The sequence below is a fragment of the Anas platyrhynchos genome, chromosome 33, assembly GCF_047663525.1.
Source record: "Anas platyrhynchos isolate ZD024472 breed Pekin duck chromosome 33, IASCAAS_PekinDuck_T2T, whole genome shotgun sequence".
NCBI classification, from domain to species: Eukaryota; Metazoa; Chordata; class Aves; order Anseriformes; family Anatidae; genus Anas; species Anas platyrhynchos.
In genome coordinates, this window is record NC_092618.1 from 6,914,677 (window position 1) to 6,938,060 (window position 23,384).

Below are 23,384 nucleotides of genomic sequence, written 5' to 3' on the forward strand. Positions count from 1 at the left end.
CTTCTAGGAAAACGGTGGAATATTAACCACTGTAGATTACAATAGGAAAAGTTCAAAGCAAAGAAATCCCGAGGAAAAGCCCCCTAGGATGTATACTAACACATTGGAGGGATATAGTGGGATGAGAGGGTACAGAGAGTAAAAGAACCCTTATCAAATATTGTAATCAGTGGTGGCCACTTTATAAACTAGAGGATGGAGCGGAGTGGCTCCTAAATGGAACTACTAATTATAACACCATATTACAGTTAACGTTGTTTTTGTGGAAAGAAGGAAAACAGGATGAAATGTTGTATATTGATGTTGTTTCAGCATCTTGGAGGGAAAAGGTACGGAATTAAGTTGGCCCCTGACTGAGCCTTTGATGTCGGCATTAGAAAAGTAAAGGCTAGAGAAAGATAAAGGAAGTGTTCAAAGGTTTGTTGAAAGTGTTAAAGGTATTCGAAGTTGAATGAGCAGGGAAAGGTGATGTAGGCATTATCTAAGTAACAGTCTAGAAGTTTTGGTATATTTGCATATTTGCTGTGGTGTTTGTTCAGTTTCCCAAGCATCGGGGAGGGGGGAACAGCCTGCTCCACCAGGGGCCTCTCCAGCGGCCGCAGGGGGGCTTCGGCTCCAGCGCCTGGAGCGCCTCCTCCCCCTCCTTCTGCACTGACTTTGGTGTCTGCAGGGGGGGTTTCTTGCTCTCCAAACTGCTGTTGAGCAGCAGGTTTTTGTTTGTTTGTTTGTTTGTTTGTTTGGATTGGCTCTGGGCAGCAGTGGGCCCCTTTAGGGCCAGATGAAATTGTCCCTTATCTACCATGGGGAGGTTTCTGTTTTTTGTTTTTGTTTTTTTTTTCACGGGGGCTGCCACTGCAGTTTCCCATCCCCACACCCGTCACACCCCCCCCATACCTTGCCATCAAACCCAATATACTGGGGCAGCTAAGTGATTACTGACTTGTAAAGTATCAGGGATTAAATTAACTAATGAAACCCTAAATGTGATGGGGGTAGAAGGGACTGGGATAACAGTGCCACTTTTGGGGGATACCAAGCTGAGACTAGGGGATAAAATGATCACTGGGCAATTATTGTATGTATCCAAGGCAGAGACTAACTTGTTGGGAAGGGATTTGATGATTAAATTGGGCATTCAACTAGTAAATTGTTAGACTGGAATAACAGTGTTATTAATGGAGTGCTCTCTGGCCCTGAGAGCAAACATACATGTATATTCACCTCTGACTGGAAAGACCCTGAAATGGGGGCGGAAGCAACAATATAGGTGGACAGTTTTACCTCAGAAGTTTACAGGGCCACCTATCTATTTGGGTAAATTCTAAAAAAGATTTTGGAGCAATTACAACCTCCCAAGGAGGTATTAATGTTACAAATATGTGGATCATTTTAAGGAAAATCGATACTCCCTGATGGGAGAGATATGCTGAATAAAGTGATAATGAGGCAAATATTAACTGTTTTACATCAGAAGAGTCATTGGGAGGTGCAAGCAATGTGTGATGTTGTTCTAAGAAAGCATGTCTGTGTAGGAGTATATACTTTAGGGAAGCACACATGCAGAGGATGTACTACTATATGTCAAAGGGTAAATAAAAAGGTCTTCTGTAACCTATCTAGAGGGGGACGGGAGCCAGGGCTTTGACCTTTCCAAAGTATACAGGTAGACTTTACTGAGTTACTTGTTTGTCCTAATTGACCACATGACTGAATGGGTGTAAAGCTTTACTGCAAGGATCAAAGCAGGCCTTAGAGATTGAGTGGGATTTTCACAGACCCTGGCACCCCTCCTCTTCTGGAAAGGAAGAGTGAATGAATGGTGAAATTAAGAAACAACTAACAAAACTTGTGCTGGAAACTAAGGCTTCTTGGGTAAAATGCTTACCTCTTGCACTGTTAAACATATGGACACAGCCCAGAACTGAGGTAGGAATTTCTCCTTTTGAAATACTATATGGTATGCCCTATGACTTGGAATTGCCACTTGATCACCCTCAATTCTAATTAAGACTTGGAAAGAGACTTCTTTAACACCACTATGGGGAAGGCCCCTATGTTGTTTTGCTTACCACAGAAACGGCTGTTCGAACTGCGGAGAAAGGATGGACGCATGCCAACCGTGTGAAAGGCCCAATCTGGGAAGGTAAATGGGAGGCAGCTCCAGGCCCTGACGACTTGAAGCTGACACTAAGACGGACTCGATAAGTATTTTATATTATCTGTGTATCGTGGGAAGGGGAGGAGGCCCTGTTTCAAAGGCTCCCTAGTAGGTTCCCCTGAAGAACACTGCTGCTGCCAAGAAGAACCGATACCTTGTAGTTCGCTGCAACCGAACTGACAAGTGAGGCGGAGAAGTGAAAACAGTGGGGGACTGAGGGGCCGACAATTTAGATGGGCTCCGACCACCTCCTATGATACATGGGAGTCAGTATCATCGTTTTGGTCAGCTATGGGTCTGCGCATCCCCATCAGCCTTTTAAGTGGAGCTTGGTCAGATGGGAGAATTAATTCATCATCCAGCAAACAACGACAGCAGGTGCTCCCAGTTTCTGCATCACATTATGTGACCTGGTGTCAGTGCAGCCATGCTTTAACTGATCAGGATTTTATTTCTGCCCAAGTTCTAACCCAGGAAAGGGGTACTGTATTTACCCGAACGTGTATTACTGTGCATACCAGGGGTGTGAAACCGTTGCTACAGACTGGACACTCAGGGCTGGTTGGGATAAAATTTTACAAGTGGGATATGGGCCGCAAGGTTGTAACCAACAAGCAGATCCCCGTTACAGGTGGCGAGGGCATGGTATAGGGTATACAGGAACCTTCCATGGAAATAAAAAGTTTGCAAGGTTCTATATATATAACAAACTTGGACGATACTAGCTGGGTACTAGGAAAAATGTGAGGTGTCAGATTTTACAAACACAGAACAGATAGGGGAGGACTCGTACTAATAAAAAGGAGGATGCTGATAGGCCCCAGGCAGTAGGACCAAATGAGGTATTGTCAGAAAGTGTCCAGGGAATCCAGCCTGCAGAAAATACTACAGTGCCAACCCTCGGCAGCCCTACGAGCTCAGGTAAAGCCGAGAATGATAACATAGCTGAGAATAACATATGGGGGTGTCGTGAATGCCAGCTACCAATTATTAAACAAAACAAACCCAAATGTAACAAAACACTGTTGATTATGCTTTAGTATAAGGCCTTCATATTATGATGCTATCGGGAATCCTGGGGAGCCCTCCCACACAAACGAGAACAACCCTCTACAATGCAGTTGGGGAAAAGACATAAGGGTAACACTAACACAAGTCACTGGAGGTGGGAGGTGTGTGGGCATGGTTCCTAGTGGGAAGTGTCACCTATGTAATATCATGGAGAATGGAAAACAATCAGCTGAATGGTTAATCCCAGCCAACAACGCTAGGTGGGTTTGTTCGTGAGTGGGCGTAACTCCTTGTCTATCACTAAAACTCTTTAATGCGTCTCGTGATTTTTGTATACAGGTGATAATTATACCAAGGATTCTATACCACCCTGAGGATTGTATGTATACCCAGCACACAGTGGCAAGGCATCATCTGGAAAGACAGGAACGGTTCACGGCTCTAACTTTGGCCACCCTAATAATCCTGGGAGGAGCTAGAGTGGGGACCAGGGTAGCCTCATTGGTTAAACAAAATCAAGAATTTACTTCCTTACGCATTGCTGTGGACGAGGACCTGACCCAAATTGAACAATTCATCTCGGCCCTGGAAAATCTATCAGGCCGTTTTCAGAGGTAGTGTTACAAAATCGTAGGGGATTAGATTTGGTATTTTTTACAACAGGATGGGCTGTGTGCAGCCCTGAAAGAGGAGTGCTATATGTATACTGATCACACTGGAGTGGTAAGAAATACAATGGCAAGACCCAGGGAAGGGTTGGAAAAAAAAAAAAAAGGAAACAGGAGAATGAAGCCCGACGGAGCTGGTATGAATCTTGGTTTAATTATTCACCTTAGCTTACTACTTTATTATCAACAATAACAGGACCTTTGTTGTTATTAATAATAGCACTAACTTTTGGACCATGTATTTTTAATAAATTGATTGCGATTGTAAAGGGATGTTTAGAAGCGGCAAATTTAATGCTCATACATGCCAAATACGAGCCAATAAGTACCAGCGAAGGAATCGAGGAAACATTAGTTCTTAGTAGCCAGGCATTGCAGAGCTTCAATGAACAAAATGAGTAACTAAAAGAAAAAGGAGGGATTGTAATACACGATAAATGTTTGTTCATTGTCTTTTGTAAAAACAAGGAGTTCCGCTTGAGGAGCGGGAGTTGCGAAGGCTCCCTGCTGAAGTAAGGAGCTGTATAATGCTTGGCTAGACACTATGAAAATTCTTTTGCTTAATGTAACAAAAAAGAGAACCCCCTCCCCTTCTCTCCTTCTGCATCTCAGTTGCCTCTTTTGTTCAAAGACCCTGCTGCAAAGCTCATGTAACCATCTCCTGAAAGTTGTTAAACTAGTGTATCAACATCCTGCCTTCCTGTCTCACGCTGGGCCAACATGACCAACTAAAGAAAGAAGTTGAACCACAACGCCGAGGAAGACTACGGCCTTCATCTTCACGACCACCAGAGGGACAGAGACGACCCCCTAGCAACAGTGCACGCAGTCGCAGAACATACCCGGACGTGCTGCGTAATCCTGAAATCACCAAGATATAAAAAGGGATGCTGGCGGGGGTGAGGTGCGCGCTGTTGGCGGAGCCGAGACTCCGTGGCCGCCCAGCGCTGTTTTGCTTGCTGTTGCTTACTCAATAAATTCCTTTCTATTATTAATGCAATGCTCTCTGAAAATTAATTAAGGGGGCAATTTATAACACTTTTCTTGATTACTAACAAGTCTCCATTTTCCATGACTTAATGCTACTGTGCAGAGCAACTTAAGTAGGATTAAAAGTTGACATAATTTTTTTATATCATCTTACTAGGATGTCAGAATTCTTATTTTCCTCCTGCATTTAAATATATATATTTTTTAAATGTGCTCAGTAAGAGGGGAAAATAAACCTGAAAACAGCGTATGTTTGCAAATCCTCAAAAGCTTGTTCTTAAATCTCTATCAAAACTAAAGATTTGACCTAATTTTTTGGTAATGTCTAAAATCTTGGCTAAGTGTCAATGACTTTTGTTTTGTGCATACTACATTAAAATCTCTTATTGATTGTGTGTGCTGTTTTATTTTTTTCATACATGCCTAACTTTGCTCTTACATGTCAACTTTGTATCTTAGTACTGCGGAAGTTGTGCTACAAAAAATGGATGAAATGGAGCAGATGCGTAGATACCAAAGATGTTGGGAAGATGTTGAGGTACAAATGACAGAGCAAATACTCCGTCAGTTTGCCATTTTTGTAGAGTATTTCACGTAGGGAAGTAACTTAGTTGTAATTTTAATTGAACTGAAATAACCTCCTTCCAAAGAATAGTGTGGTCTAAACTACCATTTGGTCTTGCTCTCTGGTTATATCTTCATGTCTTACTGATAGGGTTGTGCTCCAGATATCTTTTAAGAGTGGAGGAAGCATCTTCTGCAGAAGATGTGGGATAACGGGGAGATGCTGAAATGCATGTCTTCCACTCCAGTTTCTGAATTGCCTTCTGCTTTTTGAATGGACGCTGTTTACAAACGGCTGTTTCGGACTTGGGTTTTTACTCCAAATGTTACTAAAAGCTCTGCCTGGGGGACTGAATATGCAAAAAGACTGCTGCTTTCCATCAGCTTGGAAGTTTAAGCTGTTTAGCTTTTTCTCCTTAACTCCTAAATCATATTTCTCGTCATGCTCAGGAACGCACTTACTTGGAAAGCTTAACAAAAGGCAGTGCATAGCTTCCTGTGTTGGTCACTCACTCGAATTTTGATTCCTGTTAACGTTTTTTTTCCTGAGAGCTCACAAAGAATCTCCAGTATCATGTAGCTTTAATCATCTGTTACAGGCAAATGGAGCTGTTTTCTTTAATTGACCTAACTTGCATTTTAGAATTCTTCCTTGGTTGCAAACTGCTCCCAGAGTTTTCAGGAACTTGAAGCCTTTCAAATTTCCAGCTGAATGAACTGATGGCTACTTTATGTATATTTGTTTGTGTGCTGGCCTTGCCTGAGAGCTTAAATAAACCCCTGTCTCTAGAGGAACCCCTGTTAAAGTTGTATGCAGCAATCATACTTCCTCTGTCTTAGTTTTGCTCTATTAAATTCAACTATTTTATTAAATTACTGTTCTTTTGAAGGATAGGCACATCATTTTAAAACTTCCCGATAACCTACTTTCATAGCTTCTAGTTTAGCTCTGAATTCCCTTTTTTTTTCTCTCAAATCACAGAATGGTTGAGGTTAGAAGGGGCCTCTGGAGGTCACCTGGTCCAACCCTCCCCTGCTCAAGCAGGGACACCTAGAGCTGGTTGCCCAGGGCTGTGAAATTAATCCAGAATTGTCCACAGTACTTTTTATTAGCATCTCTCACACGCCTGTATGATTTCTTTTGGTATGTCTGCTAGAAAGGTAGTTCTTTTTCCTTGGTTCTGTCACGCTGTAGGTTATTAACCTCTGATTAACTAATGCACTCAGTTGTGTATCTGGGCAAGTATTTAACCACTGCATGTACCGAGCCCTGGTTTAGAGCAGAAACTCTTGTTGCTGATTGTGGGTGCATGCAATCATATTCCCATTCTCTCCTCTTGTGCAATAATTTATTTTTTGTGTGTATATGGGGTGCCTCGATAATGTTACTGTGTAAGCATCAACAGACAGACGTGTCTGTCAGTGGATGTACGTGTATGCACGTCTGTTTTTCTGCACGTTTGTGACCGATCTTTCTTGCTGCTTGGAATTAGGAGAACCTTGATATCTTCACCTGAGTGAAGTCAGACTTTGAAAGAACTGGACCTGGCAGTCCAGATGAGATTGGTGAGTTCTGGTTTTAAGTTTTCTTTACTCTGTTCTAACCAAAAGCCTTAAACAATTGAAAGAAGCTAATCTACTGGGTATTTGTCTTCTGTAAAAATTCTGTGTTGCTATTGACTTCACAAGCCTTAGTATGAGCTCTGGGGCTGTACTGTAGTGAGCTGAAAGGTGAAAAAAAAAAAAAAACACCAAAAACAACAGTGCTTTTCCAAACTGCTTACAAGATAAAAGGCAACAGATGGTTGTAGACAGGTGGGAATGGAAAGAAATGGACAGCGTTACTATTACTCAGCATGCGAAACGGTGATACCGCTACAGCAGGAGCGTGACAGTTTTCATGGTTTTGAGCAGCACAGCAAGAATTTTCAGGAAGCAAGGTAGATAGGCTGCCAGATGTTTATGAAAAGCTCCTCCCAAGCGTGAAGCTCAGCAGGAGGGAGGATAGCGTTGTGCGTTTCTGCGTTTAGGAGGCAGTCACCGTAAGCTGCTGTCAGGGCCTGTAATTAGGAGCTGTCATCTGGGTACTCAGTGACTTGTGGAATGAGGTTAAGCCACGAAAGGCCATATTAACTTGGAAGTGATGGGAAAACTTACAGTTTTTAAGAAGAATGTTAGTTGTGATTAAGGCAGTAAATTAGATCATCCTTGTAGGAGCTTTCTAAACAGATCAGAACAGGGCAAGACTGTACTTAAGGACCGAAAAGGGTGTTGCAGTAGATGAGCTGACAAGTTAGATTATGTGAGAGAGCTCACCTGCACACCTGCAAAGGAGCTCAGAGAGACAGTGACAGGAGGCTGAGCCCCAGAAAATACTTTGCTCCTCCCTTCAGAGGCCCAGAGGAGCAGAGAGATGCACAGTGGCAGGTGGGAACCCGAGGGAAGTTCTTCGGAGGAAGAATGGCTGGGCCATGGACTAGTAAGGGAGAAGCAGAGTTGACTTCTTTGGAGGTTTAGTTAGGAAAACATTAGCTCAAAGTCTGAATAAGAGTAGCTTGAATACAAGGCGGGGGCCAGTCTAGAGGGAGAAGCTTGGTTAAAGTGTGTGGGTTTCAGGGAGCTGTGCAGTAGAGAGTAGAGACTTGTAGAGAGGAGTTTTAAATAGCACGTTGAATGGGAAATGAGCCCGGGGCAATTAATTGATGATCAAAATGCAAACTACAATTTTAAATCAGGAAAGAGCTAGAATATACTTTTATAATGAAAAATACGCCAGAAAAGAGTGAGGAAAGTGTCAGTGTTGTTACAAAGGAAGTTACTGGAACAAAGGAAAGGGTTAGTGGAGCAATAAAGCAGAGAAATTCGTGCTTTTGTGATAGAAGTGTTGGAACACCAAGGACTGGAGATGGTAGTGATCACAAACTCATTTACTGATCACTCAGTTTTCCGTGTGCTGTCTGTATACCCCATGGCACCTACCTTGCATTCAGAAAGCAATGCAACCTTTGGGGTTAAAAAATAAAAACCAAAGAGGGCGGTGCTTTCCAAGAAAAAAAGATAAGTCCTTTTGGCAAACAGGTAGGTGAACGGAGTATGTATGTTCCTTCCTCGGTGTCCTGCTGTTAACGTGAGAGGATATTCACCAGAACCCAGTAGATAATTGCACTCTGGTTTTTGTGTTTTTTACCATCTTTCATGAAACAACTTCAGGTTACTTGACAGAAGCTAATGGCCTAAGCTTATGTGCATTTGGCATTGTTTTCTCATTGGTGAGCTTCAAGCCTGTGTCTGGCCCATTATTGCTCACAGAATTTGTGGCAGAGCTAGACTTGGACTTAGATTACTGTGCTTAGTCTTAGCACTACAGATTATTAAAACCCTTTCCATTAAACACTTTCTCAAACTAAGAAGTGACTTTCTGAAATAGCTGTTTTCAGAAGATCTGCATCTTAGCTAAGCAATATGACAGAATTTTGCCTGTTGTTAAACACTGAGGCTGACGACAAGTCCATCAGCAGTTTCAGAGAGGACAGACAATGTCTAGATGCATGCTCATCTGCTAGGATTTGTGATTTCTGAAACGTGACTTGCATAAATTCATCTTAAGGTTTTGCAGGATCCACTGTGTCATTAAAATAATGATAATAATAAAACTTACAGGCATCTGTGTAATGCATTTTGGATTTCATATAATTTGCAAAAGTACTTAACGATTCGGTGTCATTTTGTGGTACAGTACAAACATCAAGAGGAAGTGAGAACAAAGAAAATGACGGTGAAGATGTTCCAAGGCGTTACAACCTTCGACGGAGGAAACCTGTTGACCGCTACCAAGCTCCTATGGAAAGTAGGTTGAACGCACAGTTTCTCTTAAAACCTTATTTCTTGCACATAAGTGAGATAATTTTTTTCAATGCAAATACATGTGTTTGCGCACACAGTTCTGTTTCAGTTCTGTACCTTCATTCTGCACATGAACTTCGCTGTTTTTATCAGACACGTGTGTCCTGTGCCCATTGTATTTCTTTGCTGTTTGGCCTACTTAGTGCTATGTATCCTTGATATAACAGTAATTAATCACACTTAATAGTCTTGCTCTTGTGATTTTCAGTTCACCTTTAAAAAGGGCGTAGTTTTCCACTTGTACCATGCACTGATGAAAAGCAAAAATGGTTAAAAATTCTTCTGGAATTAGGGATGAGTGAAACACGTGGCATTTTCTTTATCTTTTGATATCCTCCTCTCTTAAATGTATCTGTATCATTATTCTAAATTCTTTCCTTTCAGTAAGACAAAGAGATCGAGAGAGGACTAACTCGGGCCAGCCCTGTTCTGTCAGACAGAAAGAGTCACTTGAAAATGCTGGGTCACAAAAATATAGAAGACGTGCCAGGTTGGTGTATGGCTAGTGATAGCTCTTACTTATCCGTAGAGCTGTCAGTCTCCTTACTGCATAATGCTTCAAAGGGTTTTCAGTTTAGTGGTAATTACAGAGTAAGTTTATGATCGGTACTTTGGTAGTCTGAGGATAGAGAGGAAAGAAATATTTGGAGGGCAGGAGGTGGATACTTTTAAGTTGGTTTCTTTTTTAAATCCAATATTTGTGGGTCGCTGATAAGATGATTATGGAGGTAGTGTCTGAGTTTCTGTAACTGAAATTCTTTGGTTCTGGAACTGAAGCCAGAATCCCCCCTTAAAAATCTTAGTCACACTATTTAATCTTGAAGGATACAAATTATTTTCTTAAAACCGAAAATAATTTTATTCGATTTAGAGGGAGAGGCTTTATGGAAGTTTTGTTGGATTAAAAAAAAAAAAAAAGTTATCACTCAAATACTGACTCTAGTTTCTGTTTGGAATCAACTAATGTTTCTATATGAAGTTAACCTTAAACAATAAAAGATCTAAATGAAATCATAAATTGCCTTAGTAATGATAAAGGCTTTTTGGATTCTGTAAGCAGTTAGTGCGTAGAGAATGCTGTTGATTGCCAGATATTTTGTTGAGCATTCTTGAAAGCAGACAGTTGTCACGAGGAAAATCATGTCATGGCCTTTGAAATCAGATTCCTAAGGAGTACAATGGACTGGAAAATAGATCTCAGAGTAAATTTTGAGATAGAATTCCCTTAATTTTTGGTGTTACTTAGTATCTGCTCTATTTTCTTTTTAACTTTCTGGTTTATATGCTTGCTTGCAGACAGAGACATGCAGATGACATCAGTGATTCTACACCCTCTTGCTCATCTCCCTTGCTTAGCACATGTGATACGGAGGAGAGTGGTGAGAGCAGTGAGGACAGCGAGAGCACATCTCCAAGAAGGTTGCTGTCATTAGAGAACAGGGGAGGGATGAATCTCCTTCAAATGAATATTTAGCCATGTTTAAGTTTATCTAAATTTAACTGTGTGAGTTTATGTCAATTAGTTAGGTCTTCTATATATTAATTAATGTTTTCTACATTTGCTTGGCATTCTTATGAAAAACAAAAATCTTCGAGTTGCATCTTAAAGAAAAAGAAGCCCTATAACTTCTCCTTAATTCAAATCAGGACTTTTCGAGTGAAACTTCAGAAACAGGACCTAAAGAGAGTTCAGAGGGATCAAAAGAAAGTTGGAGGAAGTCAGGGAGATGCAATGCAAATAGATAGTGCGGTAAGTCTTAAACTAATCATCGTGTCAGCGAGTGTTTCCAGGGATTATGAAAGATCTCAGTGTGCCATCTACAACTACCTTTGTTGATGGTTTTCTCTAAAGCAACTTCAAAAGTTGCCCAGAATGTTTCCGTTGTGCTGAGATAATTTCTGATGAAACCTTGATCTAGGTTGCTGCTTTCTTTAACATACAAACTCTGTTGTGTTGAATTTCTCTTTAGATTGGATTTGAGAACGTGGGTGGTCTTTCCGAACACATCCCAGCTTTGAAAGAGATGGTGATTTTTCCCCTCCTGTATCCAGAAGTTTTTCAGCGGTTCAATATTCAGTCCCCCAGGTAACTCATTAAAGTGATAAATCGTAAGTCAGCTGTTTTCAGGAGAAAGTTCAATTCAGGCATCAATATGCTTCCATGCTTCAACATTTTGGCAGCGGTGAACGTTTGTTTTAGTAGTAGCAAAAAGTGGTTTCTTAAAAATGGATAGAATCCAGAATATTTGTAGGTTAAAAATATAAGCAACGTCTTAAAATTTTAAGTTTTACCGTCTGGTGTCTTTAAAAAGTTGGGTTAGTTGGGTTGGAGTGGTTTTGTTCTCAGTTTTATGTACAAGTCAGCTTGATTAGTTTGTAAGCAAGAAGGGATCATCTAGTGGAAGTCAATTGTAATATGTTGCCTGGAAGCCCAATTGTTTTTCCTGCCTACTTTTGTTTTCTTTTTTTTTTCCCTCTGAGTGCTAAGGCATCTCTTTTCCTTCCGGCTTTAGGCTTCCTCACGTGCCATCAGCAATAGATGGTCTGAGACACCAAACCCAGTAACTTAATGCTTTTGAGAGGAGCATTAAATGCTTTACTATCAGATTCTGCATATTGTGAAAGCAAGAATATGCAGTTTATCACTGAAGAATGAAGTGGTGATTCACCATTCAGCCCATTCTCAGATTCTGTGCTGAAGTTTGCCTGTTTGGCTCCGGTTTGCTGTGATCAAACTGTTTGTCAGCAGTTTTGGAAGTGTCCTTCTGGGACAGTATGCTCTCTTTTGAAGGTTTTATACACTTGAGTTACCCCCTTATTCATTTCTTTGGGTGAAAAAAATGAATTTTCTTGTGAAACGTTGTAAAAATGCAGAACTTCTATCTGTTCTGACTCTACCCACACTTCAGCTATTACTGCTGTCTTGTACATGATGTGTTTTGGTTAGGAAAGACGCTTGTTCTAGAGATGATGGTTGTAGGAGGTACTCATCATGATGTTTTTTTTCCTATCTGGATCGTTTTTTATTGCAGAGGCTGTCTATTTTATGGCCCCCCAGGAACAGGGAAAACACTAGTTGCTCGTGCACTTGCCAGTGAATATAGCCGAAGTGACAGAAAAATAACATTTTTTATGAGAAGTGCTTCGGACTGCATGAGAAAATACGTGGGGGAATCAAAACGCCAACTTCGTGTGTTATTTGAACAGGTAAGGTTGAAATGCACAGTGTGTTCTGTCAGAGTTGAAACCATTATTTTCTGTGGTCAACGTTTTTAAGTAGAACTTGCTTTTTTTGTATTTTGTTATTTTTTTTTTCCCACTGAAACGGAAATGCCAGTGTTTCTGCTGTGAATGTCAGCTGTAGGAGCTACTGGAACGATTTGCTTCCTGTCACCCGGATACAGTGGGTTGACACAGACTGCTGTCTTCTGTTAGTCATGCCAGATACTCCAGTAGCTCTATCAGTAGAGGTCCCAGAGGCTGAAGTGAAAAATCTAGTTTAGATGACATTCCAACCATGATGTTTTTGTGTATTTTTCCTTTAGATAATGGTGTTTTACTCTGTGTTTTTGTGCTAGGCCTATCAGATGCGACCTTCAATTATTTTCTTTGACGAGATAGATGGTCTCGCTCCTGTGCGCTCTAGTAAACAAGACCACATTCATAGGTATTACAGTTTTGCACCTACATAAAATCTGCTTGATCTTTGGGGAATGAAAAAAAAAAAAAAGGATGATGACCTGTTTAATTTACTGTGAACACGTTAATTTATCCTGAAAACTTGTAACTCAATGCCAAAACAGGTGCTTCTAAACAATAGTTGAAACCAATTTACTAAGCCTGATATCAGCATGTGGTCTGTGTTAACTTACCTATTGTTTATGTCTTAAAATGAGTCTTGTCCTTAAAGCTTGTCCTTTTTGACTACTCATGGAAGAAAGTCATGTGGAATGTGACAAAATTTACTGAACCAGTAAGTAAAAATTATATTTTTCTATTAGTTCCATTGTTTCAACTCTTCTGACGCTTCTGGACGGCATAGTTAACAGAGGGGAGATCGTGGTAATCGGAGCTACCAACAGACTGGATTCTATAGATCCTGCTTTACGAAGACCAGGACGCTTTGACAGAGAGTTCCTCTTCAACTTGCCAAATAAAGAGGTGAGAACTGAAATTCAACGTTAGTGCTACCATGGCAAAGTCCAACTTTATAGGAAAAAAAAACTGACAACTTGAACAAGAGAGTGATATGTGGAGACACTGCGTTGTTCCATGGAGGGCAAATCTGGTACTGAATATATATGGTCAAGATGATACCACCAAGTAGTTAGTTCTGTAATCAAACCTTTCATTCCCAAAGTTGTACCTGTTTGCTTAATTATTTAGTCCACTTGGGCGCTTTCATCATGAAGTTGTGTTTTTGGTCTCAGTCCTTCACTTATGAATGAATAGGGGACATGTGTGCATTTGATTGTGCCCCGGATCAGTGGTAGTAGTTTGAGTCATAATTATTTTCTTCTTTATAGTAATTGTAGCAATTTGAAACATTGTGCCAGAAGTGCTTTCTGTGAATTTACTGCCTGAAAAGCAAATGTGATGAAGTAATGAGACTGTCACAATGAAAGCTTGTTAAATTTTAGAGAAGTTTTTTGGACAACAAAGAAATGTTTCTGGATAAATTTTTCATTGCAGTATTTTCCTCTGGGTCTTTAGGTCTCGTAGTTTGGAAACTTGTTATTGAAGCTATAAATGCCTTTTCTTTCACTGTAGGTTCCTAGAAAAAAGTCCAGTGTAACAAATAAGAAATATTCAATTTCCTGGTTGACAATGCAGAGTGTATATTAAATAACTGTAAAATACTTGAAAGTTGAGCAAGTAAGAAAAGCGTATTAGTAGATGAGGGGTTTTGAGGGAGGACTGTTTTGGTTTTTTTGTTTGTTTGTTTCTTGTTGGTATTTTTAAGTAAAACTTGAGACAAGCTAAAATGCAATGATTTTGCTTCCAGGCTAGAAAAGAAATTTTCAAGATTCATACTCGTGACTGGACCCCTAAGCCACCGGACATGTTGCTTGATGAACTAGCTGAGAAATGCATTGGTAAGACTGAAACCAAAATGGATTCTTGCTTGTGACCAAGTTGTAAAGAACCTTAGCTTGTACCAGGCAGTACCCAAGCTCTTGTGCCTTGCTGCACAACTAGTCAACGAGGCAGCTGGCACGCCTTCATAGCAATCAGAGTTAGATGCTTTCATCTATTTACTCTTTGTTGTCGTTCCTCTTGTTGTCTGAGAACATTAAATGGTTCTGGGGCATCTGCCTCAAGAGTATAGTTTTTGATGAGGAGTCTGCTTCAGCTGCATAAGCGCAGGATATCAGGCAGTGAGCAACATGAAACTTCCCTGCAGAGCGGTAGCACTTTGAATTCCCTGTTAACCTGTTTGGTTTTGACATGACAAATTCTTTAAATGTTGCATGTTGTAAACCTGGGCCTTGACTGATGTAACGTTTGATTTTTGTTTGTTAGGATACTGTGGTGCAGATATCAAATCCCTATGTACTGAAGCTGCTCTGTGCTCTCTGCGCCGATGCTATCCTCAGATTTATGCAAGTAGGGAGAAATTGCAACTAGACGTTAATTCTATTAAAATAAAAGCAAAGGACTTTTTCATGGCTCCGAAGAAGGTTGTTCCGGCATCAAACAGGATCGAGGCTTCACCCGTACAAGCACTATCACCCATTTTCAAGCCACTTTTTAAAAGATCAGTAGCGAATATTTTACAAGTTGTGCAGAAGATCTTCCCGCAGGCACAGCTAGTGCTAAAGGAGGACCGACAGCAAGGTATAACCACAGCATCCACTTCTTTATAATTCTGCTAAAGATTGTTCGTAAGCTCCTTTATTCTAAGGGAGAGAAAAAAATCACCAAGAGTAGCGTACCTTATACGTACACATCAGTGGGACTTGGTACAGCTTTGTAGGGCCTTGTGCCATCTGCTTAGATCTGTGGTGGGATGAACTCTAGGAAATAGCTTTCAGTGTGTGCTCTCAAATGAAGAAAGGGTTTTGGCACTGATTTAGAAGCTGTATTAATGTAAGAGAAAGAGACAAAGGCTATTCAGGGAAGTTAACAAACCTCTTTTGCCTTTCAGACCATTTAAATCCTATTTTACAAGATGGTATGTTCAACAGTGATGACGATGCATCCTTGGTTTCCGGAGATGAATTCAAAGATGGAATGCCTGACGGACCGGAGAAAAAACTCCTCTGTTTCAGCAGGTAAAGAAAGATAGATCCCTGTTATGTTTAAATTCTCAGGTCTGATGAGTCTTTGTAAACAGTTCCAGCTGTTAAAAGTGTGAGGGGTGGTAGACGAAGGGGTAACATCAAGTTAGTGTGTAGAAGGGGTGCTTGGTATTCACAAGAAGAGAGGGTGAAGGGACTAAAGTTGTAATGAAGTTGCTCTGAATGACCCAATTGAAAAGCCCAGGCTTCTCTTCCTAAGCCAAAGTGATCCGTAGACTACCAGAACACGTTGACTTAATCCATGGCATTCTTTGAAAGACTCAAGACCACATAAATGTCCTGTCTGTCCTTTTAGCTAAAAGTACCCCAACTTTAGGGGTTTGTGTTGCCACCTTTTGCCCTTCTGTTTTCCAGGATTGTTAAACCAGTAGTGAATTTTGTAGTAGAAAGAACACTGAGAAATGGCTTGTTAAAACACCTTGAGAAAAATTTGAATGGTGTCTTTATTTGTTAAGCCACCAAGTTGTGTTAATCTTGTGGTATTTTTTTGTCAAGTTAAACTTAACACTGAAAAGGAAAGTGCTAAGCTTTGTGGATATTCAACACCAAGATGGGGAACTATAACTAATGGAAATCCAAGTTCAAATGGTAAGGGAGAAGTCCATCAGATCCTTTAGCACCCTATTCTTGCTGAGGAGGATTGCACTATTTATTAGCTTTAGCCTTCAATTTCACTCTATTTTTTCTGTTACAGCTCTCAAAAATCATCACACAGTTTATTCCATAACGATGTTGCTCCTCTAATTGTGCAAGCCTAGCCCACATGTTTCTGTAGGTGCTGTTTTTTTGATTCTAAAGTGTGTTTTTTTCTAATGGTACCTAACTGAAAGCAGGCAGTCACTGACACTCTTTTATTGTACGAGGTGCTTTCCAATAACGAGCAGCTTAGGTGAAAAAGCAGCACTTCAAGATGCGTGGATCCAGAGTAACATGTGGAATAGGAGACTTAAGCCCTAATGTTGTACTCTAAGATGTGTTCCCTAACCTGAATTGGCAACATGACTATTTTTTTTCACTATTAACCTTTTCATTAGTGCTTTTTGTTTGTTTGTGGGTATTTTTGTTTGCTTTTTTTTGTCTTAGTTTCTGTTTTTTTATGGAGCAGTGGCTTTAGCTGGAAAGAAGGGAGAAGCCAAGTATTTCTCAGTGCAGACGATAACAATTCTGTCTCTGTATTTGTAGAGAGAGACTGTTTTGCAGGTACAGGATACTTCACTGAGACTGTATTCTAGATAAACAGGAAACCTGACTGAAGAAATTTGTGTCCTTCCAGATTCCTGGGCATTTCAAGCAGTGACTCCTGAACATTCTTGGGAAGAAGACCAGCAACAGATAAGTGATGAGAACCCTGTACAAGTTCCTACAGAGACAGACTACATAGTTATCGTGGATCGCTATGAGCTCAAAGTATGTCTAATTTCAGCTTTTTTTTTGATGCTCAAATAGGACATATGCACTGTGACTGTTTAGTTTCCATACCTCGTGTAGATTTCTGTAGGCTACCATTTGCTTCTGGTCATCTGTAGTTTAGGAGACAGATTCTTTGCCTAATTTTTAAGATAAAAGGCCTTGCTGAATTTTAAAATACCACATTGACAACCTGCTAGTACTATTATGGATATCATTTAATGATTTGTAATTTTAATGATGGGTTTGAGGGCTTTTATTTGGGGATTTTTTTTTCATGCTTTGATGTATTAAGAACCTGAAAAGGATCTTTATTTCTTGCAGTGATGATTTTAAACCTGAAGTTAGCAGGTTGACGTAAACTAGCTAGCCATGGAGAAGTGACTACTTTTCTGAAATTCCTTGAAAGTGCAGCATTAGAAGTTCTTATAGTGTGTGTGTGTGTATATATATACACGAGGGAGGCAGAGTTTGCTGATTAGATGATAAGCAGCATTATTTCCAGGGGGCAGTAGTATTTCCATTTGGTATGGCTGCTCCCTAAAGCTACATACTCGCAGGCTCACACTGCTAATGGACAGCTGTGGCAGTGGAAGAAGGTGCTGCCACTAGCTTGTCACTGTTGCTGTGCCAGAGATTATCATCTCTGCATCTTTGGTAATAGAAATGGCTGTGTGAGAGAGAGGTGATTGCTACAAGCAGTCACTTTGCTATTTACCCACCCCTGAATTTAAAGGTAGGACTGAGCAAACTAATCCACCTTTGCTCTGGGCGTTTGAGCAATCTGTTCTGCCAGCAGAGTTGTAGGCATGGCACACGTGGGTAAAGGTAATCACCTAAGGGTGCTTCCTTTTCCAGCTGGCACAGCTGTATCTACAAGATCTGCAGCCTTTTTACAGTGCCCCGCGCTGCTGCAACGCTTCTCTAATGAAATGCAACAGTGGCTTTGCTGTGGCAGCAGCTGTCCTACAAAGAGGATCGTGTCATTCCCTGCTGCTTTGGGAGCAGTCGACTTGCAATTACAACCGTTGATGTGATTGATTAGTAGTAAAAGATTGTCCAAAATTTCAGCCTTTCCTTTCTCTGAAATATGAAAAATTAACTCATATTTTCCCTGCTGAAATCTTATGGGATATTTAATCTGTTCTCTGAAGTGTCACATTTTATTTAATAGCGTAAGAAAAAGTAGGCTGTCACTTGTATTGTTACTGTTCAACCTCTGAAAACATATAGAGCGTATTCAAAGGATCTTATACTATTCTAAAGTTGTTGTTTTGCTCCATTGTTGTCTTCAGAAACTGTTATGCTTTGTCACTAAGATAACGAAGGGATTTGACATTTAACACCTGGAAAAAGTATATGGCGTCATTAATCAGTGTATTTACAACCATAGAGAAGACTACGACAAAACCGATTTGGTGGAGGTAATTTTTGTTTTGAATTCTAGCGCTTTCTGTCACTGTTACGCAGTATTTGTGTGTTCTGGGATATCGTGGTTGTTTAGCATTGCTCTTTACTGCTTAGGTGTCTGTGCACAGACAACAACAACAGTACGACTTCTCCCTTTCAGTCTGGAAGACGTTTATCCATCTTGCAAAACCATTGTTGTATTTGGCATAATTGTTGGCAGTTTCTGCAGGAAAAAGCTTGAACTTGAAGACAACGGGTCCACCCACACAGCCCTTTCAAAGCAGTTAACTTTAGTCTGTCAGTAGTTTTCCTTGAGAACCATTTTGGGAGTGGGAGGACTATGAAGGGAAGGTGCTTTTCTAAGTCTTTCACTTGCTCTCTCCCTCTACAGCCAGTCATGCACGGTGATAGTGGTTGTTCCATCCTTGGAGAGAAATTTAAGTATATAACAAGAGTTTGAGACTTCTCTCTAGTCACACTCTAATCTCTTTTTAACTAATGCGCTTGAGCATCTGTAATTGGGGAGATTTCTGCCTGTGCCAGTTTTACACTGAGTCAAATTCTCTGGTCTCTTCCTGTAAAAGATGATTTCTGAGTTGTCCGAATTCCTCCGAAATCTGCGTGAGGCGTCCATGGTCCAAGTCAGGTGTTCCCGGTATACGCTGGATATTCACTCTTCACATTGAAGATCCTTGAACCCATTTATCTTAGAGTTGCTTGTGCTTAAGAACAGATAAAATGTGTTGTGCTGATCAGTCTGCCTTAAAAAGAGAGTGCCTCTTTTTTTTAGGCACTGGTCATCTCGATCTCTTTTTCCACATCTGATAAAGAGTTAGAACGGACACACTCTGTTCTGCCTGTGAGAGGATTATTTAGATTCAGGGAGGCCGCTCCTGAAAAAAAAAAAAAAAAGAGATCTTTTAGCTCGAGAAGGGATTTATTTCTAATCTCATGGCCTGTGAACTTTTGTAACTTAACATTTAATTTATTATTTGGGACCAATTCCCCTTTTTGGGAAACAACTCCCCATTTGGGGAAAATATTCCCTTGTTTGGGGAAATTTCCCCCTTTTTTGGGAAAATTCCCCTGTTTGGGGGAAAAACTCCCTCTTTCTGGGTAACAACAACATACTTTTAGGAACAATTCCCCCTTTTGGGGGAAATTTTTTCCCCAAAAAGGGGGAGTTTTTCTCCAAAATTGAGATTTTTTCTCCAAAGGGGGGAGTTTTTCCCACAAAGGGAGCAATTGTTGCCAAAAAACGGGGAATTATTACCAAAAGGGGGGAGTTGTTCCCCAAAAACGGGGGAATTTTCCCCAAAAAGGTGGCATTGTTACCTAAATAAGGGGAGTCATTCCCAAAAAGTGGGAGTTGTTTACAAAAAGTGGGAAGTTTTGCCAAGAGAGGTGGAATTGTCCCCAAAAGGGGATGTCTTTGAGGTCTTGTGTGGGGTCTCCTGTGAGACAGGAGGGGTCTGGACCCCTCGTTTTTGGGGTCTCCACCAGCACTGGGGTGGGCCTGAGGGCTTGGCTGCTGGTTTGGCTCTGGGGTAACCGGGACAGGGTCCGGATCGGCCCCCTGAGGGGTTCAGGGGCTGCTCTGCTCCCTCTGCGCCTGCCCTAGAGCACCTCGACTCCCCCCAGCAGCCCCTAGCTTTTCTGGGACCACCCCCCCCCCGGTGCTGTTTTGTGTGGGGTGGGGGCGAGAAATGGGGGCTGGAGGCGCTCAGCTCTGCTCTTAGCTCTGCTCTTCCCCTTGTTATACATGAGGTCTCAACTCAATCTGAACTTTGTAATATTTATAAAACAAATATTTCTAAAAGGTATAAAAGCTATAAAAGGTATAAAAGGCAAGTAAACAGCGCTGGGTGTGCGGGGAGTCTACGCTCCACCAGCACGCACACACGAACATCAAACATTCTAAATATACAGAACATTGCTTTACATACTAAACCCAAGTATGCCTATACATACGTACAATCAGGAAAGGTAACAAACAATCCTCCAAGTTCCACGACTCAACTGTCTCCATTTTCCACTCCTTTTCTTGATTACTAACAAGTCTCCGTTTTCCATTCCTTTTGAACAATATGTCTTGCTTTATGTTGTCAAGCAACTCGGTCCTCAGGCCCTATGGATCCCGTTCTTCCCAAATCGAAGACAAGCATATCCAGCTCCTTCTCAAGGCCATAGGGCCTGGGCCAAAAGGCACATCCAGGTCACCATGGGCGTAACAGCAAAAGCCTTCGATGGCTGTAGCAGCAGAGGGGCCGGTGGCGTGGCAGAAGGAGCAGTAAAGGAGCCCGCGGCTCCCTCACAGTCTGGCAAACCACACGTTTCTGACTGTGGTCCCACAGGGCTCTTTAAGGCCTCAGAGACTGCTCGCCAGGTGCCGAGCAATCCCACTGCAACCTTGTCGTTTCTTGTTGCAGAGTCCCACACCTTGACCTCAGTTTGGTCCCATGTTTCAGGATCATAAACTGTCCGATTGTTAATAAGGAGAATAAGCTGTGAGGTGACCAGGACAGTCTTTGTTCCTAAGGACGTATGATTCCCCATAATGCGCAGCTGCTTAGCAGCGAGGGGCAGTTGTGTGCTGGCTCCGCTTCTCTCAGCTCGAGCTTCTCTCCAGCTCTGGCGCGCCTGTTTCCAGTACGAGCTTCTCTGAGCAGTTTGCTGAGTTTGGCCGAACCTATCTTCATGAGGCAATCAAAATGCCTGTTCCCGTCCTGGTCTCCATTCTGCCAGCCTGTTCCTCTTCACTTCTTTTTCCTGCTTCTTTATTGATGTAACTTCATCGTGTTGCCTTTTTTTCTTCTTCTTTCGTGAGGGCAGGCTCCCCTCTTATCCCCTTCTCTCCACAGCAGTTCTTTTCAAAACAACTTTTCATTGCTCAAACAACTTTGAATGTAACAACAACAGCAAACACCCAGGAGCTTCCATGCCTTACTGGCTGGAGAACAAGAAACCCGAGCCTGCATGGAGTCTCCTGAATCACCCTTCTTGGTTCCCTCTAAACTCTTTTACATTCCTGATGGCCTCCTCGTTAAGAGTCTAATTTTATCTCAACCACAGGGCTTTCCAAGCCCCATGGCCACACTCCCAAATCTCCCCCTTCTTTACTAATATCAACCATTTTCTCCACACGAATTACCACTCCATATATCACAATCCCTCATCTTCTTTTGAGTATCATTAATCCGTGTCTTGTTTTCAGATTTGGCCAAGGCCAATTGAACCAGAAGAGAATGCTTTCACAATATTCTCTGCAAGATTTATAAACAAGTTTTTAGCAATTATTGGACTCCCATATCTAGAATATTTCACCCAACTCATTGTTCCACACAATGTATACTAATCATCCCCAGCAGCATCACATACATCAAATTTGATTGATCAAAGTAGATAACCAATCCTCTAGGTATAGAGGATTATATATACTTGCAGCGCCGCCTCTTCTGCAAGTGGGGGCTGCACGCCAGTGAGGGGGGCACAGGGTGATAACGGGTGACAACATCGACATCCACTACGCCACCAAGGGCCTGCAAGGTGCGTCCCCAGAGTGTCCCCAAGGTGTCCCCAAGGTGTCTGCAAAGTGTCCCCAAATACCCGCCAAGGTGTCCCCAAAGTGTCCCCAACCTGTCCCCAACTGTCCCCAATGCCCCCTCCCTTTTGTCGCCCCCCCCCAGGCTGACCCAAGCTGCACCTCGAGGTGTGGCACCAGGGCTCCCTGGGGCATAGCGAGCTGATGGGCTTCGGCTCCTGCCAGATCCCCAGCGCCCCGGGGTGCCACGCACTGACCTGCGTCACCTGGCGGCCCCAGGGGACCTGGCGGGAGCGCCTGAGCCAATTTTGGCTGGGGGGGGGGGGGCCCCCAACCGCTTACCCCCAACCCCGGTTACGGCGACCGCATTCAGCTGCGCACCGGGGCCGCCGGCACCGTGCGCCTGGAGCTCGGCATCATCCTGGGCCACTTCGAGCGCTACGGGGTGCAGTGCTGAGCCCCCCCCGCGGGGGGGACACAGGGGAGCACCGAGCACCCCCAAGACCGACGCCCCCCCCCCCCAACTCCCCCAGCCCCGGTACTTGGGGGTCTCGGGACTGGTGCAGGATGGAGACGCGGGGAAGGGGCCCGGGGAAAAGGGTCTTTTTGGGGAAGGGGGGGGTACTGCTGGGGGGGGGTCCTGGTTGGGAAGGGGGTTCTGGGGGGGCAATTGGGGGTGGGGGTTAATGAGGGGGGCTGGAGGGGGTAATTAGTGGGGATGGGGGAAATTGGAGGACTGGTTGGGGTAATTATTGGGGTGGGGGCGATTGGGGGTGCTGGTGGGGTAATTATTTGGGATGGGGGGCAATTTGGGGGGGCTGGAGGGGGCAATTGGGGGACTGGGGGGGTAATAATTGGGGATGGGGCAATTGGGGGGGCAATGGGGGGAGAAGGGAGTAAGGGGATGTAAAAGGGAGGGCGGGGGTGCAGTGGGGGGGGCGGGGGGGCAATTGGGGGGGTCAGACAGGGCAATTGGGGGGGTCAGACGGGGCAATTGGGGGAACAAGAGGGTGGGGGGGGCTGCGATGGGCTTGGGATGTGCAGTGCAAGGGGGTGGGGAGCTCCTTGGAGGGGGTGCAGAAACCCCTGGGGGGGGACATGGACCCCCCCCTCTGGGGTGGGGTGACACCGTGTGTGTGTGGCCCCATGTCCCCCCCCCCGTGTCCCCGCAGGGCATGGCGGAGCTGCACGTCATCAGGCAGCTGGTGGGGGCCAGCGGCTTCCCCCAGCGCAGCCTCTTTTGCAAGTGGGGGCTGCACGCCGGTGAGGGGGGGGCACAGGGTGACAACAGGTGACAACATCGACGTCCACTACGTCACCAAGGGCCTGCAAGGTGCGTCCCCAGAGTGTCCCCATATTGTCCCCAGGGTGTCCCCAGATAGCTCCCAAGGTGTGTCCCCAAATAGCCCCCAAGGTGTCCCCAATGTGCC

The 23,384-nt window shown here is 43.0% G+C and overlaps 1 protein-coding gene and 2 long non-coding RNA genes across 5 annotated transcripts; all 3 read left to right on the plus strand.

The window, feature by feature from the left end:
* The first annotated feature begins 6,767 nt into the window (after positions 1–6,767).
* On the plus strand, positions 6,768–11,666 carry LOC140000361 (uncharacterized). The gene is made up of 3 exons (XR_011805503.1): positions 6,768–6,957; positions 9,128–9,238; positions 9,679–11,666. It is a non-coding gene; the product is annotated as an uncharacterized lncRNA (long non-coding RNA).
* Positions 11,667–12,511: 845 nt separating this feature from the next.
* On the plus strand, positions 12,512–15,856 carry LOC140000347 (ATPase family AAA domain-containing protein 2-like). The gene is made up of 4 exons (XM_072030208.1): positions 12,512–13,455; positions 14,300–14,390; positions 14,818–15,132; positions 15,443–15,856. The coding sequence occupies exons 2-4, from the start codon at positions 14,357–14,359 to the stop codon at positions 15,571–15,573; spliced, it is 480 nt and encodes a 159-aa protein (XP_071886309.1). The 5' UTR covers positions 12,512–13,455; positions 14,300–14,356; the 3' UTR covers positions 15,574–15,856.
* Positions 15,857–16,168: 312 nt separating this feature from the next.
* LOC140000357 (uncharacterized) lies at positions 16,169–19,168 on the plus strand. Of its 3 annotated transcripts, none has more exons than XR_011805493.1 (4): positions 16,169–16,184; positions 16,870–17,003; positions 18,299–18,427; positions 18,998–19,168. It is a non-coding gene; the product is annotated as an uncharacterized lncRNA (long non-coding RNA). The 3 variants fall into 3 exon arrangements; XR_011805494.1 differs by lacking the exon at positions 16,169–16,184 and adding an exon at positions 16,353–16,367; XR_011805492.1 differs by lacking the exon at positions 16,169–16,184 and having other exon boundaries at positions 16,281–17,003.
* The last annotated feature ends 4,216 nt before the right edge of the window (positions 19,169–23,384 follow it).

Excerpts from the sequence above, each read along its gene's own strand:
- LOC140000347 (XM_072030208.1), top strand. The coding sequence starts at position 14,357 with ATGTTGCTTGATGAACTAGCTGAGAAATGCATTG. Across the intron at positions 14,391-14,817 it reads ACTAGCTGAGAAATGCATTG|GATACTGTGGTGCAGATATC; the intron begins GTAAGACTGAAA and ends TTTGTTTGTTAG. Across the intron at positions 15,133-15,442 it reads AAAGGAGGACCGACAGCAAG|ACCATTTAAATCCTATTTTA; the intron begins GTATAACCACAG and ends TTTGCCTTTCAG.